The 14,703-nt window shown below is 34.7% G+C and overlaps 1 protein-coding gene across 1 annotated transcript in view; it reads left to right on the top strand.

Annotated features, from left to right (window-relative positions):
• Positions 1 to 14,703, top strand: part of Orc3 (origin recognition complex subunit 3) — a 103,903-nt gene that overhangs the window by 33,853 nt on the left and 55,347 nt on the right. The window contains exons 8-9 of the mRNA XM_081760155.1: positions 7,383 to 7,580; positions 13,067 to 13,183. Coding sequence (XP_081616281.1) covers positions 7,383 to 7,580; positions 13,067 to 13,183 — 315 coding nt within the window. The remainder of the gene's footprint in view (positions 1 to 7,382; positions 7,581 to 13,066; positions 13,184 to 14,703) is intronic.

Here is a 14,703-nt window from a genome sequence, read left to right as displayed (position 1 = left end):
CAGACTAAAGACGAATCGTTTACCGCGTAGCGATCAAGGTCAAGCTGTTTTCCAGGGCGAGTTTCGAGTTGAGTCGAGTTTGATAATGGCTCGCTCGCTCGTTCAACTCGTTTTAACTCTTTTTTAAATAATGGCCTGATTAGACTGGAAAGCGAAAGCCATGAGAAATGTAAGCACTAATAATGGAATACTTTTTAGTGCTGCTCACGACAGGGGGGCGTCTCGTCTCGTAATTTTAGTGCATCTCGTGGGGCAATTTTTTTGTATCTCGTCTCGTCTAGATAACGAGAAGACAAGGGTTTTTTTTATTATTACGAGACAGCCTCAAATGTCGTAATCACCAATATAAGTATATACTGTTGTTCTTAAAATCAAGGCTGAGACCTGCACTGTCGAATTTTTGAGCCCAAGCAAAAGACCAACTCGGGTAGCTATATCAACCGGCTCTGCTCGTATCAACTGAGCGAACAGCTCGAGTCGGCTCGGTTGGGATGAGCCGATGACCCGAGCCGGCTCAGTTGGAACGAGCCATCGACTCAGCTCAATTGAGCCGATGGCCTCGAGCTTTCTCGGTTGGGATGGGTCCCCTACTCGGCTCATGTGAACCGGTTCAAGCCAGCTAAGTTAAAATTAGTCCATCGGCACGTTTCGATTCAGCTCAACTAAGCCGATGGCTCAAATCGGCTCGGTTGGGTGAGCTGTTGGCTCGGCTCACTTCTTGGTTCGGTTCGATAGTGAATGAGCTGTAAGCCGAGCCGCTCGAGCCGTTGAGAAGCCTAAACCCGGTCCCAGCTGTTTTGAATATGTTTGGCTGAAGCCTATAACTTTTAACAATTTTTGGCTCGAGCCCGAAAACTTGCCCCTTCGGAACTCAAACCCAGAACGTGACCGATGTCCTTCCCTCCTGAAGACTTCTCGACGACCGAGATCGACAGTCAATTAGCTTTTACTATTCAGATACAAACCGTATATCTTTTAAAGATTATACACGGTGTTGATATAATAATAATAATAATAATAATAATAATAATAATAATAATAATAATAATAATAATAATAAAAGTTTTAAACTTGCCGTTGAAATTTGGCAAAACTTACTTAAAAGTAGAGATTTCGGGGAAAGGGTTACGTACTTTCAAGACAGTGGCGTAGGGAAAGGGGGACCGGAGCCCCCCCCAAAGAGGTCCGATAATGTACTTTGGTACTTTGATGTTGTACTTGTAATTTTTTATGTATTTTTATGTTTATATATTTTTTGTTTGTAATTTTTCTATATGTGTCTATAACAGCACTTGCCCCCCCCCCCCCAAACACACATCCTGGCTACGCTACTGCTTCAAGACACACCTCTGCAACTACCAACATTTTAAACTACAACGTACCATTGAAGTTTCATGTAGAAAGTATTCTACTGTATGTTTTAAGGAAAATAACTATAATAAATATAACTGAATATCACGCAACAGTAAGGCATATACTAAACTAATTTTTAGGATATGCAGAGGTAAATGTAAAAGCTTTGCTACAAAATACCTACACAGAGCAAAATTCAATGAGCTCTGAAATATAATGTAACGAAATAGCCTATGAGATTCAGTCTACAGACCAATTGTTACTTACAGAATGGACATACACTATTTCGAGAATCGAGACAAGAAGGGAAATGTTTACGATACTTTTCGTCTCGTCTCGATTCTCATCTCCAAAGAGAGACGAAAATTTTGAGTTAGCCTTGACCCGTCTCGAATGTAAAATGTTAATTCTCATGTTATTCTATTTGTTTTAGAAACGAGATGAGAAAGTCCTCTTCTTGTGAGCAACACTAAACCAAACCGAAATATTCTTTCCAAATGTCACGCTTCTGCTTGTAATGGTATGACCTGAGCGATAATTAGCTCCTAGCTTTTAATCTTCTACGAGATAATAATAATTATTATTAGTTTATTATTATTATTATTATTATTATTATTATTATTCCTGAAGATTTGATAGTTCAAATATTGAAACATCCAAGTATTCAAATATCTGAATATAAAACATATGTTATCGCTGATCAATCGCCATCAAAAATCCTAAATCCTAAAGTAAAAAAAAAAAAAAAAAAAAAAAAAAAAAAAGACATTACAATGTGCATTCGCACAAGCACCTTGACCACTCAACCGCGATTTTTTTTAAATCTTCTTTATTGAGAAGAACAAACAAAGTACATGAACATATTAAGAATTTTAAAAAAAAAGTGAATTAATACATTTGTAAAAAATATGGTAAAATAAAAATTAAAAAAAAGACATTACAATGTGCATTCACAGAAGCACCTTGACCACTCAACCGCGATCGCTATGCGGTAAAAGATTCGTTTTTAGTCTGGTTACGTAAGGTTTCTTTGTCTCCGCTTGCAAACTTGTATGTTATATTTCTTCGACTCAAAATGTCTTTCGTATTTCCTTTATGAAGTCGGAAAAGTTTACATTAATAACTTGAGTTGTTCTTAAACCGCTGGTTCACAAGTTTGTTTTTTCTCCACACGAAACTACAAATATGACCGATTGAAATCTCATACACCCCATTTCTTTCAAAGAAGTCGCCATTACCTGGTCAAAGACTTACTTCCGCCACGATTCATATTAACCAAAATAAATTTATTTTTCGGAAGCGGAACTTTCACTTTCCGGATTTCGGAAAATTATGGAATTCAGTTAAACTCCATAATTCAGAAGAATTCCGGAACTCGGGAAGAATCCGGAATTTAGAAAATTCCGGAATTGAGAAAAACTCCGGATTAAAAAAAATCCGGATTGTTCCGAATTCCGGAATGTAAACGAAATCAGAAATTTCTAAATTCAGGATTTTTCCGAATTCCGGAATTATTCCAAAATCGGAATTTTCCGAATTCCGGAATTTGTCCGGTTTTACTTTCGGGAGTCCGAAAAGTAATAATTCCGGAGTTGACTATCCCAAGTTTATACACAACCTTTCAGAACACTAAGCTAGTAGCTATCTACAAACAAACAAGTAATGCAAAGCATTTTGTATCCTGCAATACGTCATATATTAAAATCCGACAGCAGTTTCAGTATCTATCCAGAAATTGCATGTATCTAGTTACTGGAAGCTGAGGTATGAAGAATTGTATTGTGTCTTATACAACCATGCAAATCACTGAATATCTAAACGGCTTTCGTTAAATCCAAGTTGTAGTACTCACAGTTACATCCATTTGTGTCTGTATGATCGTGTTACTAAAGCTTACTATATGACAGCGTTAGTAAATCTCTCTCTGCTCTCCCGTAAAGTAGTGATACGATCTACTACAGAATAAAGAACCAATTATCAATTTAACAAAGTTGTTGTACTACTACACATCTGCTTCCGCCTCTGTCAACTCTAGTCGATCTCGTTGACTCGACATATTTGCTTTTTTATACCCCTTTCTTCGTTTACTGAACTAAACAGTAACTATTCTGAAATATACTACTGCGCATGCCTCGTAGATAAATATTTCTGATACCAATAGTTTCCGTTTTGTCCAAGGAAAATGTTCTTTTTCTTATTCCCAGCATGACACTTTTATTACATTATATGAAGATGATGTAGGTCTAAATACCTCATGTATTACATAGAATGTAGGTTTAACTCTTCCAGCAAAGAAGAAACATGTGATCATAGTATACAACCGACAGAAGTGATAGCTTGCAATACAGTGGTCGTAATCCCTAACGACACAGAGAGTTAGCAGTGCCCTGCCCGCTGGTCTAGTGGCTAGTACGTGCGCCTTTTGTGTATGGTGTCCCGAGTTCGATTCCCGGCGGGAGAGCATCTATGATTTTTAACTGTCCTCGATGTTTCTGTGTTCGTGTCCCTGTCGTTATAAGTTATTAGAAAAAGCAAGTTAAACGAGTGAAGCAAGTAAAATTAGCAATAAGTAAGTTACTGAAACAGTTCGGTGAGTCAGTTAAAAAAAAAAAGTGGACAATGAACTGGCTGTTCGCGCCGTCCATGCGAGTACGAATCTATCTCGGCTTGATTTTTTTATCCATTTGAGAGAAAGTATTATTTCTTTTCGCTAAGGTTGTCACACTCTTCGTATTTTTCGCCGTCGTTCACAATTAAAGTAACTGGCTATTCTTATTCTTTCTACGAATGATGGATCTTCTCTTTGGCTTCATGTCAAACATGCACACGTAATGAGAAGACGCTGTCGATAATAATAATAATAATAATAATAATAATAATAATAATAATAATAATAATAATAATAATAATAATAATTATTATTATTATTATTATTATTATTATTATTATTATTATTATTATTATTATTATTATTATTATTATTATTATATGAAATATTACTAGCTAACTCGTGTGTGTATTTCGACAATATAATTTTATATTATTAGGTGGAAATAAGTAAGGCTGGCTGGTGCCCGCACCCCTCCCCCCCCTAATTTTTTCGATGCGCCTTTTGGGTCCACGGTGTCCAACGTTGGTCCTGTCTCACTATCACCTCCTGTTCTCTCGATATAAGTTATCGACATTTTGCCTAAAGAGGGCTCTGCTTGGCTCCATGACTACCCACGGCAATGACTCTTCGTTCATTTTTCATTGAAATCGCTTATTTTTCTGAGTACTATGAGTGCATACTGTCCAACGTTGCTCCCATCACTCAACAGTTTCCCGTTTTCTCGATATGAATTGCTAATATTTTGTTTCTAAGGGAGATTTGGCGTTACAATTATTACGTTTGAAGAAGAATTGAGGAAGATATTGCCTTTCCACAAACAACACCTATTATTTTTATTATTATTATTATTATTATTATTATTATTATTATTGTTGTTTTACTTACCACTAATGTTGCCTACCTTTATTTGCAATGCAATGTGTTACTAAAAAGCAAATCAAATAACACTCCTCGCCATTCAGGCTCCCGAACTCGAATTACATGATTTACAGTTCTCTGTGTTAGAGGAAAGCACATTTATTATATTATTCTTTCAAATAACACGTTTCACAAGTTACTTCACTTTCAATGTGTAATTTCATATCATCACTAGCAATCATTTTGTTCCGATACGAAAATAACCCCCTCCTGCAAAAAAAAAAAAAAAAAAAAAAAAAAAAAAAAAAAAAAAATCCTGACCGTAGCGTAAAGGGCATGAATATTCTTTATGCGATTAATCGGGTGCAATATTTCAATAAGTCTCTGCACACAAATATTTCAGTAAAAGAGGAAAAGTTATTCAAACTTTCTGAATCCCCTTTTATGGGCGAAATATGGCGAAGTTTTTAAGAGTTTAAGGGGCCGCCATTTTGAACACTTTCGTCTGATTATATTCTGCAGAAATAATTTTGTATTCAACAATTAATGTTTGTGCCAAGTTTCATCTCAATCCACTTAAAATTAGGGTGGTTATGGCATTCACAAATAGCGTTATATATATACAGATAGATAGATAAACAGACACACAGAGGGAGAGAGAAAAAGTGTTTTGCTCCCTTCCCGCACCTGTGGTGCGTCAGAGCTAAACCGGGCCCCTTTGCAAAACGTATTGACCAGCCTAACCTAAACACAAACCTCTTACTTGCTGACGTAGAAACGTGGTCGGGAGGTGTAAGGCATGTAGAAATTGTATTTTTAATAACCATGAGTATGGTCTACTTCCATGTTTTTGTTTTTACTTTTTGCAGCTACATCGGAACGTTCAATTTTTATTCTTTACTAATTGCAAATGGCGTTTACATTCAAAATATGAGGAATTTTGTTGGCGTTTGTTCGGATATTTTTCTCTTTTGAAATGAAGAAAAGAATAAATGCAATACACAAAGACAAAAATTATTATCAGTACTAAACCTTACCAATAATAATTGCTACGAAAGCCTAAATACGACCTCTTTTACCATCTCTCATGAGCTGCATGTATTATAAACAAATTTTTTTAAAAAAATATCCTCACCGAAGATTCGAACTGGCGACCTTTGCATTTGTAAGCCAGCACCTTAACCACTACACCAAGATCATGGCATGGTTAACGTTTAGTTTTCGGCGTATTTTTTGTATTTTTGTTTTATGTTCCCACTTCAACAATTTTTACTCTTTTTTTTCTAAATTTAACAGCTGTTTGTGGCTTTCTCTTTCGGTGTCGTTATTTATTTTAACTATGCACTATTCGTATTCACAGCTTGTATCCATCTGCAATGTCTTATTCAGATTAAACTTTTCTTTTTGCCCCTCAGTAAACATTTGATTGATTTAATTCTCATACTCTCCACGGATGGAGAGCAGGAATGCCAGACTCGAAAAACAGGTGTACATTTACTTTCCTGACAGATAATACATATTAGTTCCTATTTTATAAAATAGCACACAGTAAAAATTATTCCTGCGATGTAAGTCCCACAAAATTATTTCTGCAGTATATTTATTACACAGGTCATAGAAACATAGAAATAAATATCAATTTTTAGTTTGTCATTTGCATACTGTGTTTCAAGTGTTGTAATTTCAACATCCTAATTAGCCCACAAAACGTTACGGCTCCTTCTTTGTTCTTTTCTCTTTCTCATACACTTACGATGAAAGATGCAGATAAAATCGTCAGTTCTAGGAAATACTCAGAACGTCCATTCTGTCTCGCCCCTTTAAGCAACGAAATACGAAAATCAACTCTGTTGTGCATCTGGAAACAGATTCATCCCAGCACCTTACTTATTTATAATTGTTGACAAGTAAACAACAATAACAACAAAACACTTGTCCTATTATCGTATTTTTCTTTCTTCTTAATACTTTGCAACGTGAATGCGATTGTCATTTGTTAAATTTCCTGCAAGCTAACCAGAAGGAAACGGATTTGAAGACGTGACGAAAACAAAGAAATCCAAATCCATCTGAACTGAACTACGAAATGTCTCGCAATATAGAACGAAATGAGAAACCTTAATGGCGTCAATCTGTTGAGATACTCGCTGACTGTACAGGTATGAAAGCAACAGAAAAGTACCACCATGTCCTGTATTTTTGGAAATTTATTTATAGTGGACTAATTTTTCATCTTTCTCACTTCGATTTACTGTGCTTCTGACAACAGCAAAAGGAATATGAAAAGGTTTCAAAGAAATGAAAATCACTGTAGATATGCAACATACATAGGTAATTTAATATAACAGTATAGAAACAACATTATTTCAATGCAACTAAGTCTCAAGATAGGTCATCTTAATGCAGTAATAACTAATGAATATCTTACGGGAAAATGCAGGTTCTACAGAAATGATACCAAGTTACAGAAGTGGCCAAGTTAACAGGTTTTATTGTATTTACCTTTTAAAAGAAGAATACATATATTTGAATATAACGAATTTTAATTGCTGTTTTGCAGTTCTGTATGGCCGATTATTTTTACTCGTATTCAGTGAGTGTCCTATGTTGTGATCCAAGTGATGTACCGAAGAGAGTAAACAATTTGTCTCACAACCTTTTGGAGAAATTTAGACAGTTAGGTTCTTTCCGAAAATATGTAGAGGGTTTGCCACCCAATGAAAGATCATCACTGCTACAGGATGATGACGCAACAAAGGTATGTATATTTTAAATTCTAACAGCCTGTGATGTATCTCTCTCTCTCTGTAAGTGAAAGTAAAAAGTTCGGTTTAAGGTGTTAAAATATCTTACAATTACAGTAAAGCTCTAAGATATTAGAAATGGAGCAAAACCCATTCATTATTTTTCTACGCCATATTCTGTATAACTAACTCTATGGCCTATGGAAGCTTTAGGTTCAGTGCCGTGTTCACAAAAGCTCTCCCTTGACTTCTGTCCTTAGCCAATTGGATCCGGTTACTACTTTGTATTCGTATTTCTGTGAGATCCGTCCTAATATTTACCTCCCATCTGCGCCCAGATCTTCCTAATGGTCATTTATCGATTGAATTTGCAGTTAAATCTTTGAAAGCGTTCCTACTTTTTCCATTCTGAATACATAACCTGCGCACCTGAGACTCCTAGACTTGGTGACCCTAACAACGTTTTGTAAACGGTATAAATTATGTAGTTCCTTGTTATGAAGTTCCCGCCATTCTCCATTCCTGTTCCTCATGGGTTCCACTATTCGTCTTAGGATTTTATTCTCAAATACTTTCATTTGTGGTGGACAAACACCGTGTGCGTGGGTTTTCTCGGGGTTCTCCCGTTTCCTCCCACTTTCTTCATGCCACCATTTCATTCATCTCTCATCATCACCATCTCCTTTAGCCTAACCGGCATAACCGTGGGACGTAAAACTCAAAGATTTCATTTCAAATACTTTCAATGTGAGTTCTTCCTTCAAAGTAAACGACCATGTTTCACAACCATCCATATCCTATATTAATAGATATAAATTAAATTGAAATTTAAAAGAGAGAAAATGTACTGTCAGAGCTCACATTTTTCATTCTGGATTTCATTAATACTGAGTTTTATTAATATTATGTTTTGGAAGTGTGTAGGTCCGTAGGCAGGAGAGAAGGGAGTTCCAAATCTCTTTCATTTCCAATGGAACCGTGGAGAGGCCCTGTAATCCAGCTCGGGAATGAAATGTGTTTACCTGTTCTAATGATGAATATACGTATATACTGGAAATATATAAACGGGAAGTGCATGGTTAAAGATTGGTGGAATAGATAAACTCAAAGGTACTTGCAATGGTTCATCACATGATTCAGCACTCTATTTGCTAAAACGGAGATAAGATGTGTCCCGTAGCTAATCCGTCAGTTCGTAAAATTTATCAAAATCAGAAAATGTTTGTTTTTCAGACAGCACTAAAGAGGCTTTATACTTCTTCGATTTTAATTATGAGAATTTTGTGTTGTGCTTACAAAACTTGTGGGTACAGTCTACGACAAAGATACGGTGATTGAGCAATGGGTGTTCGTGAGGGAAGTCCTATCAGCAATACTTAAACTTCTATCGTTTTGGACTAAAGGAGAAAACGTTACCTAATGTTCTAGTGCGTATACAAGAATTAGGTTTATGAAGTTTTCTCCCCTTAGTTTGAAGAAATAAAAGTTTAATTTTTGTCGATGTGTCTTCCCTTGCGACATGCCATTGAAATCGAGGTATACATAGAATGCCAATTTTCATGGTACCAGCACACGATCGCTGTAATCTTTTTTATTGTCATACTTATGAACTACATATTTGAATGATTTCCTGAATGGTTTAAAATATTCAATTAAGTATTTTGAAAGAAGGTAAGGCGAGTGATTCTTTCCTATTATGATTAGCTTGAGTTGCTAATTCACTGGATTCCGGAGATAATTACCAAGTCTCACTTGCTTGCCAAGACACTTAGATAGAGATGATATGAAAAGAAACATCAACAGCAGACTGAAAGAATATATTCGTGATTCCAAATATAATGATCCTTTCAGCTCAGGTCTTTCAGTGCACCTAAATTCAAAATACAAGATTAATAGTTTTGAAGTGATCACAAAATCTCCATCATTCATTAAAAGACAGGGTTACGAGACTTTTTCATTCGAACAAAAGTTATTTGAAAGTGATCACGACATCTTCATTGTTCTTAGAAAGACAGGCATTATTTTATTATTATTATTATTATTATTATTATTATTATTATTATTATTATTATTATTATTATTATATTAATACTTGTAAAATTCTCTACATGTTTAACGTGCATTGGAGTATGGGAAGGTAATGTGGAACAATGAAGCCAAATATTTTTTAAATGCCATCAAGTCTGTTCAGTATAATATCCTACCCTGGTTACGATAAAAGTTCAAAGATCTCAAAGATACGAGTTTGTCTTGTATATCGAAAGAACTCCACTGTTATCTTCAACTGATAGGCGACATATTGTTTATTTTATTATTTTTTTCATGATATCTTTCATGGAGTTTTTTTTTTTTTTTTTTTTTTTGTTATTATTGATGGCTTAGTTTCCATAAAAACTCCGTACCGCAACACTAAAAATTTTGTTCCTTTTGTCGCGAAAGCTTTTACTCTGAAACCTCCCATTTATAAAACCCTTGATACTGCAAATAAATTTTACTCTGTTCTAGATATTTTCCAGATTAAATTTGTTGAAGTTCATTCAGAACTACGACTTTTAATGTTACTTATTTAATTTAGTGAGGTGCCATTTGAAAGGTTTTCCTTGTAAGTGTTGGTAGTTCGTAAATTGAGTCATCTATCTTCTTTTATTTCTTTTCTTTTTCTTCTAGGTTTAAGTTTTTATTTATTTTTTATTTATTTATTTTTCTTTTTTCTTTTGAATACTGCACTTTTATCTTAGTTATGAGTTTTTATTTACATGTCATATTTTATCTTGGAATGTAATCTTTTTTTAAATTTTTGTATGTTTATTTTCTTTTAATAATATCAACTGCATGTACAGCTTATATTACTGGTGTACTTTGCCTGCTGTCAAATATAATCTAAGACTTTGTTGTATATGTATGATTGCATGTGTCATGTCCAGGCCCGTATTTATATATTGTACGCCCCTGTGTTCTAATTTGCCGCCCCCCTCCCCTCGCCGCAGTAACCTATGTCTCAAACAAGGAAACAAGCCGTAATTTTGGAAACATACTAGCTCTTGTTGAGCAGCAGTTCAGGTATTATAAGTTACAATGTAATTTTAAATGACCTAATTCTCTCAATTATGATTATGATGTGGTGTTTTGCCCGAAGGTAGTAACCATTGGTGGACGTCACTGTGAGACACCAATAATTATTGGTGATAACGGATAAGAAAAATAATTGTTTACATTATCCACCGTCAGTAATGGTTTAGAAGCGTCTATATTAATAATACAATAAGCTGTCTGTCTGTATCATTTTTCAGTTCGAAAACCATAATAGATAGAAACATGAAGTGTTAATATATTTTAAAGCTCTCAGAGAAATTATCTAAATGACCTGTTAGAGGTAACTAAGGTCACATCTGAGCTGAGATATGGGGGTGCAAAATCCCCATAAGAATCCCCATGAGGGCATTTTAAAAATAATCGAAAATGACCAATATTAGAGTTGAACTCAGTTATTAGGGTTGCTGAGATAAATAGTGACAGTTTTAATCCAATTCAACTTCGAGATCATACTCCACTCCCCAGGGAGGAAGCGAGATTTTAAAAGTAATCGTGAACGACAGATATTAGTGTTGAAATCATAGCCTTCGAGGTCGCTGAGTTTAACGGTATCAGTTTTCATGACGTTCAGGGCCATCCTCACCCCTTGGGGTGGGGGTGGGGGTGGGAGAGGATAACTTTTTAAAAATAATCAGATAAATTAGCTAATTAGTAACTACTTTAATTAGTGCGAATTAAACACATTAACATATTTTCTCGTGCTTGTGCGGGACTCTGCGGGTTGCTAGTTTTAAATATTATTTTATTGTGAATCTTAAAAAATATCCAAAATTTGCCGCCCCCTAAATTCTGCCACTAGCACTTACCTAAATAGGGCCTGGTCATGTCCCTACTGTCTGGGCGGCTGTGGCTATGGATGCTGTTTACTGCCTAATAAACGTTATTATTATTATTATTATTAATATTTATTCGAATGAAATCAAAATCAAACTCCCACAATGGCATTCTTAACGGGAGTTGGAATAAAACCTTTGACACCTTCACTATTGTCACCGCAAAAGAAGAAGCACAGTGTTTTAAGATTTGTGTGGAAATCTCAAGATACTCATGTTTGAAAGTGTTAATTGTTAATGTATAGTCATGTTTAAAAAAAATCTTGGCCACCCACCTTACTTTAAGATGATAACTTGTTGTATGTAGGAAATTCTAACTGTGGATCCAAAGATTTTAGTTCACCTAAGAAATGTAAATTTATTTCATTTAATTCCAATTGTAAGTAAGAGTGCAGGGTTTTTCAAAAAGCTAGGTGGTCAGTTTTTTTAAGCAGTACTATACATAGTTATTATTTGTGTAATTAATCCATCATTAAAGCTTATATATATGATTAGCAGAATTTAGAAAAGCAAGGTGTGTAGTATAAAGTTTGGAATTCATGAGGAACCCATGCTAAGAATAGCAAATCATACTCATTCGTTATTCCGCTCTCCTTACCTTTGATTCTAGTTGACGCAGCAGGGAGTTCGATGAAATGTTGGAGGCTGGAATAATTTAGTATAACTGCTTAGTATAATTTAGCATAATGTACCCATTAAATGGGTTTCATCTCAAAAAGATCTAGGTGTTGTCTTTGACGTAAAAGTCTCCTTTGCGGATCATATCCTATCGGCCTCATCCAGAGTCATGAAACTACTTGGTCTTCTTTTTAGATTTCCTGAAATACAGTCTCCCTGCCCTTACAATGTTTTACAAGAATTTCCACAATCATTGAATTTTGTTCACCTGTATGGAATATGGCTGTACCTACTGATCTGTCTCGCATTGACTCGGTTTTAAGCTTCTTTCGTGTCATAGTTAGATTTAGAATTCTTGAGTTACATGATTACTCGAGGCATGAACTAATGTCTTTAATATACTTATGTACCCCTGAAAAACGACGTCGCGGAGCTGATTTACTTTACCTATGTAAGATCATCATTGGTAAATTCTGAATTCTTATCGCAGATTAACATTCGTGTTCCTCCACAGCGAACTCAATCTCTAAATTAACTAACTTACAAGACTCGTAGGTTATCAGTTGTTAAGCTTTCCCTATTTTACAGACTAGCGCAATATTATAACACAGTTTCAACAGATTTCAACATTTTCACTACTGAACGAAACTTTAGACATCAACTGAAAAGAATATCGTAAATTTTGAGGTGAACTTTCTTTTATTGTAAAGTTTGAGGTGAACTTTCTTTTATTTATATTTGTTTTCTTTTTCTTTTATATTTGTGTTTTCAATGTTGTTGATCAGTTTCAGCCAAATGGTTTTGTGCTGTATGAAACTTAGTGAATAAATAAATTACTTTGGAACTTTTCTTCAGAGGATTTTTTTCATTTTCTCGTGGAAATAATTAAGCGTACTCTAGATAAAAGCCTCGTCGTCTTAAGTTTATTTATTTAATGTCATTTATTTTCTTTCCAGGAAGTAATTCGTATCTTAATGAAAGATCTCAATTCGTATGTTTTTAACTTTACTGTTATGCTTCGATGTTTGTTCCGACTATCAGAAAATTTACCAGAAGCACCTTTGGGAAAGAAGGTATGTATATTATAAGCAAATTTAAAATCAGTATAATTAATTACAGGATTCCTACTGGTCAGGGAAGTCGGGGAAACTCAGAGAAAGTGGTACAGGTCAGTGAAACTGGGAAAAAGACTGGAAATCAGGGAAAGCCCGGGAAATTTTATAAAATATATCTTTTCTAACATTAACTGTACACCAATTTCAGCTTAGCCAACCGTTATATGCGACATTGCTCAGATTTTTATGAGGAGTACGTGAAATGTATGCATGAGCAATTAATTATAATTTATCTCTATAGAATAAATGTTCTCATATATAAATATTCGCCGTTATTTATTCCTTATTTATGTGTCAACGTCATCCGACACCTGTCATAAAAATCAGGGAAATTCCTGCCAAAGGTCAGGGAAAGCCAGGAAGAAGTCAGGGAAATAGATTTCTCCAGATCAGTAGGAACCTTGAATTAAAACCTGATAATACTTTTATTAGTGTTTGTTAGTTTTATATATATTATTTATGTGGAGCAAAAGTCAGCTGGTAACTGATAAGTAGAATCAGAAACATAGATTGGAATCCAGGTATGTCATGTAAATTAATAAGTGTACATGAACGTTGAACGTTGTTACTTCGCAGACTGGAAACTGTTCGTTATTAGAATGATCTCAGTCAAAACAAACTCATGTTATTGGTTTATATTTGTTTGGCCATAGCAACCGAAATTCAACATAGAAGGGATGCATCCATCCATAATAAACCATTAAATACGCTTTTAATTTGTTCCTAAATATCAATTCAAGTCTAGTATTACGTGATTATGAAGTCTTATCACCAATGTCTGGCGCTAATAGGGGAAGGATACCATTGCACTTTGTTTACATTAGGATTACTCTTAATAGTAAACATCGTTTATGATATCGGTCTGGTAAAAAAAAAAAAAAAAAAAAGTGGGTATGTAAATAAATATGGGTATTTATCCTTTCTTTCATTTACTCACCCAAATTGGTTATATGACAAATTTTAATATTTATGAAATGGCTTGAATTGTTAGTTATACCGGTACTTTCTTCTACATTTTGTTTGTTTATGAAATAGTTTAAAATATGATGCGACAAATATTTTACACTGAAACGCTTAGCAAATGTTAGTTTTATAGGTATATTTGCATTACATATTTAGTGCTGAATTTTTCCCGGATTGATCATGCGAGGAAGTGACAGAAAGATTGATCTTTACGAAGTGTGTATTAGTAGATGAACATGGTACAATTGGAGTGTATTCACCAAAACAAACTATTTACTTAAGATGTATTATATATGCCGTTAGGATCACATATAGCCAAGAATTTGTTGAGATAAAGTAACCAGTTCCTATCCGATAGGGGTAATAGGAGAAATGTAAGTGTTAATAGAAAAATGAGGGACGGTAGATAGTAGATAACTAGGCAATTAATACTGCGTTACTTAATATACATATGAAATTTGATCTTAAATTACTAGCGAAAAAATGTTACGTAGTGCCTCTGTTGAAGGCGATAC

This window comes from Thermobia domestica, chromosome 5, assembly GCF_964235325.1.
Source record: "Thermobia domestica chromosome 5, izTheDome1.hap1.1, whole genome shotgun sequence".
NCBI lineage: Eukaryota > Metazoa > Arthropoda > Insecta > Zygentoma > Lepismatidae > Thermobia > Thermobia domestica.
This window is presented reverse-complemented; position numbering and strand designations above follow the sequence as displayed.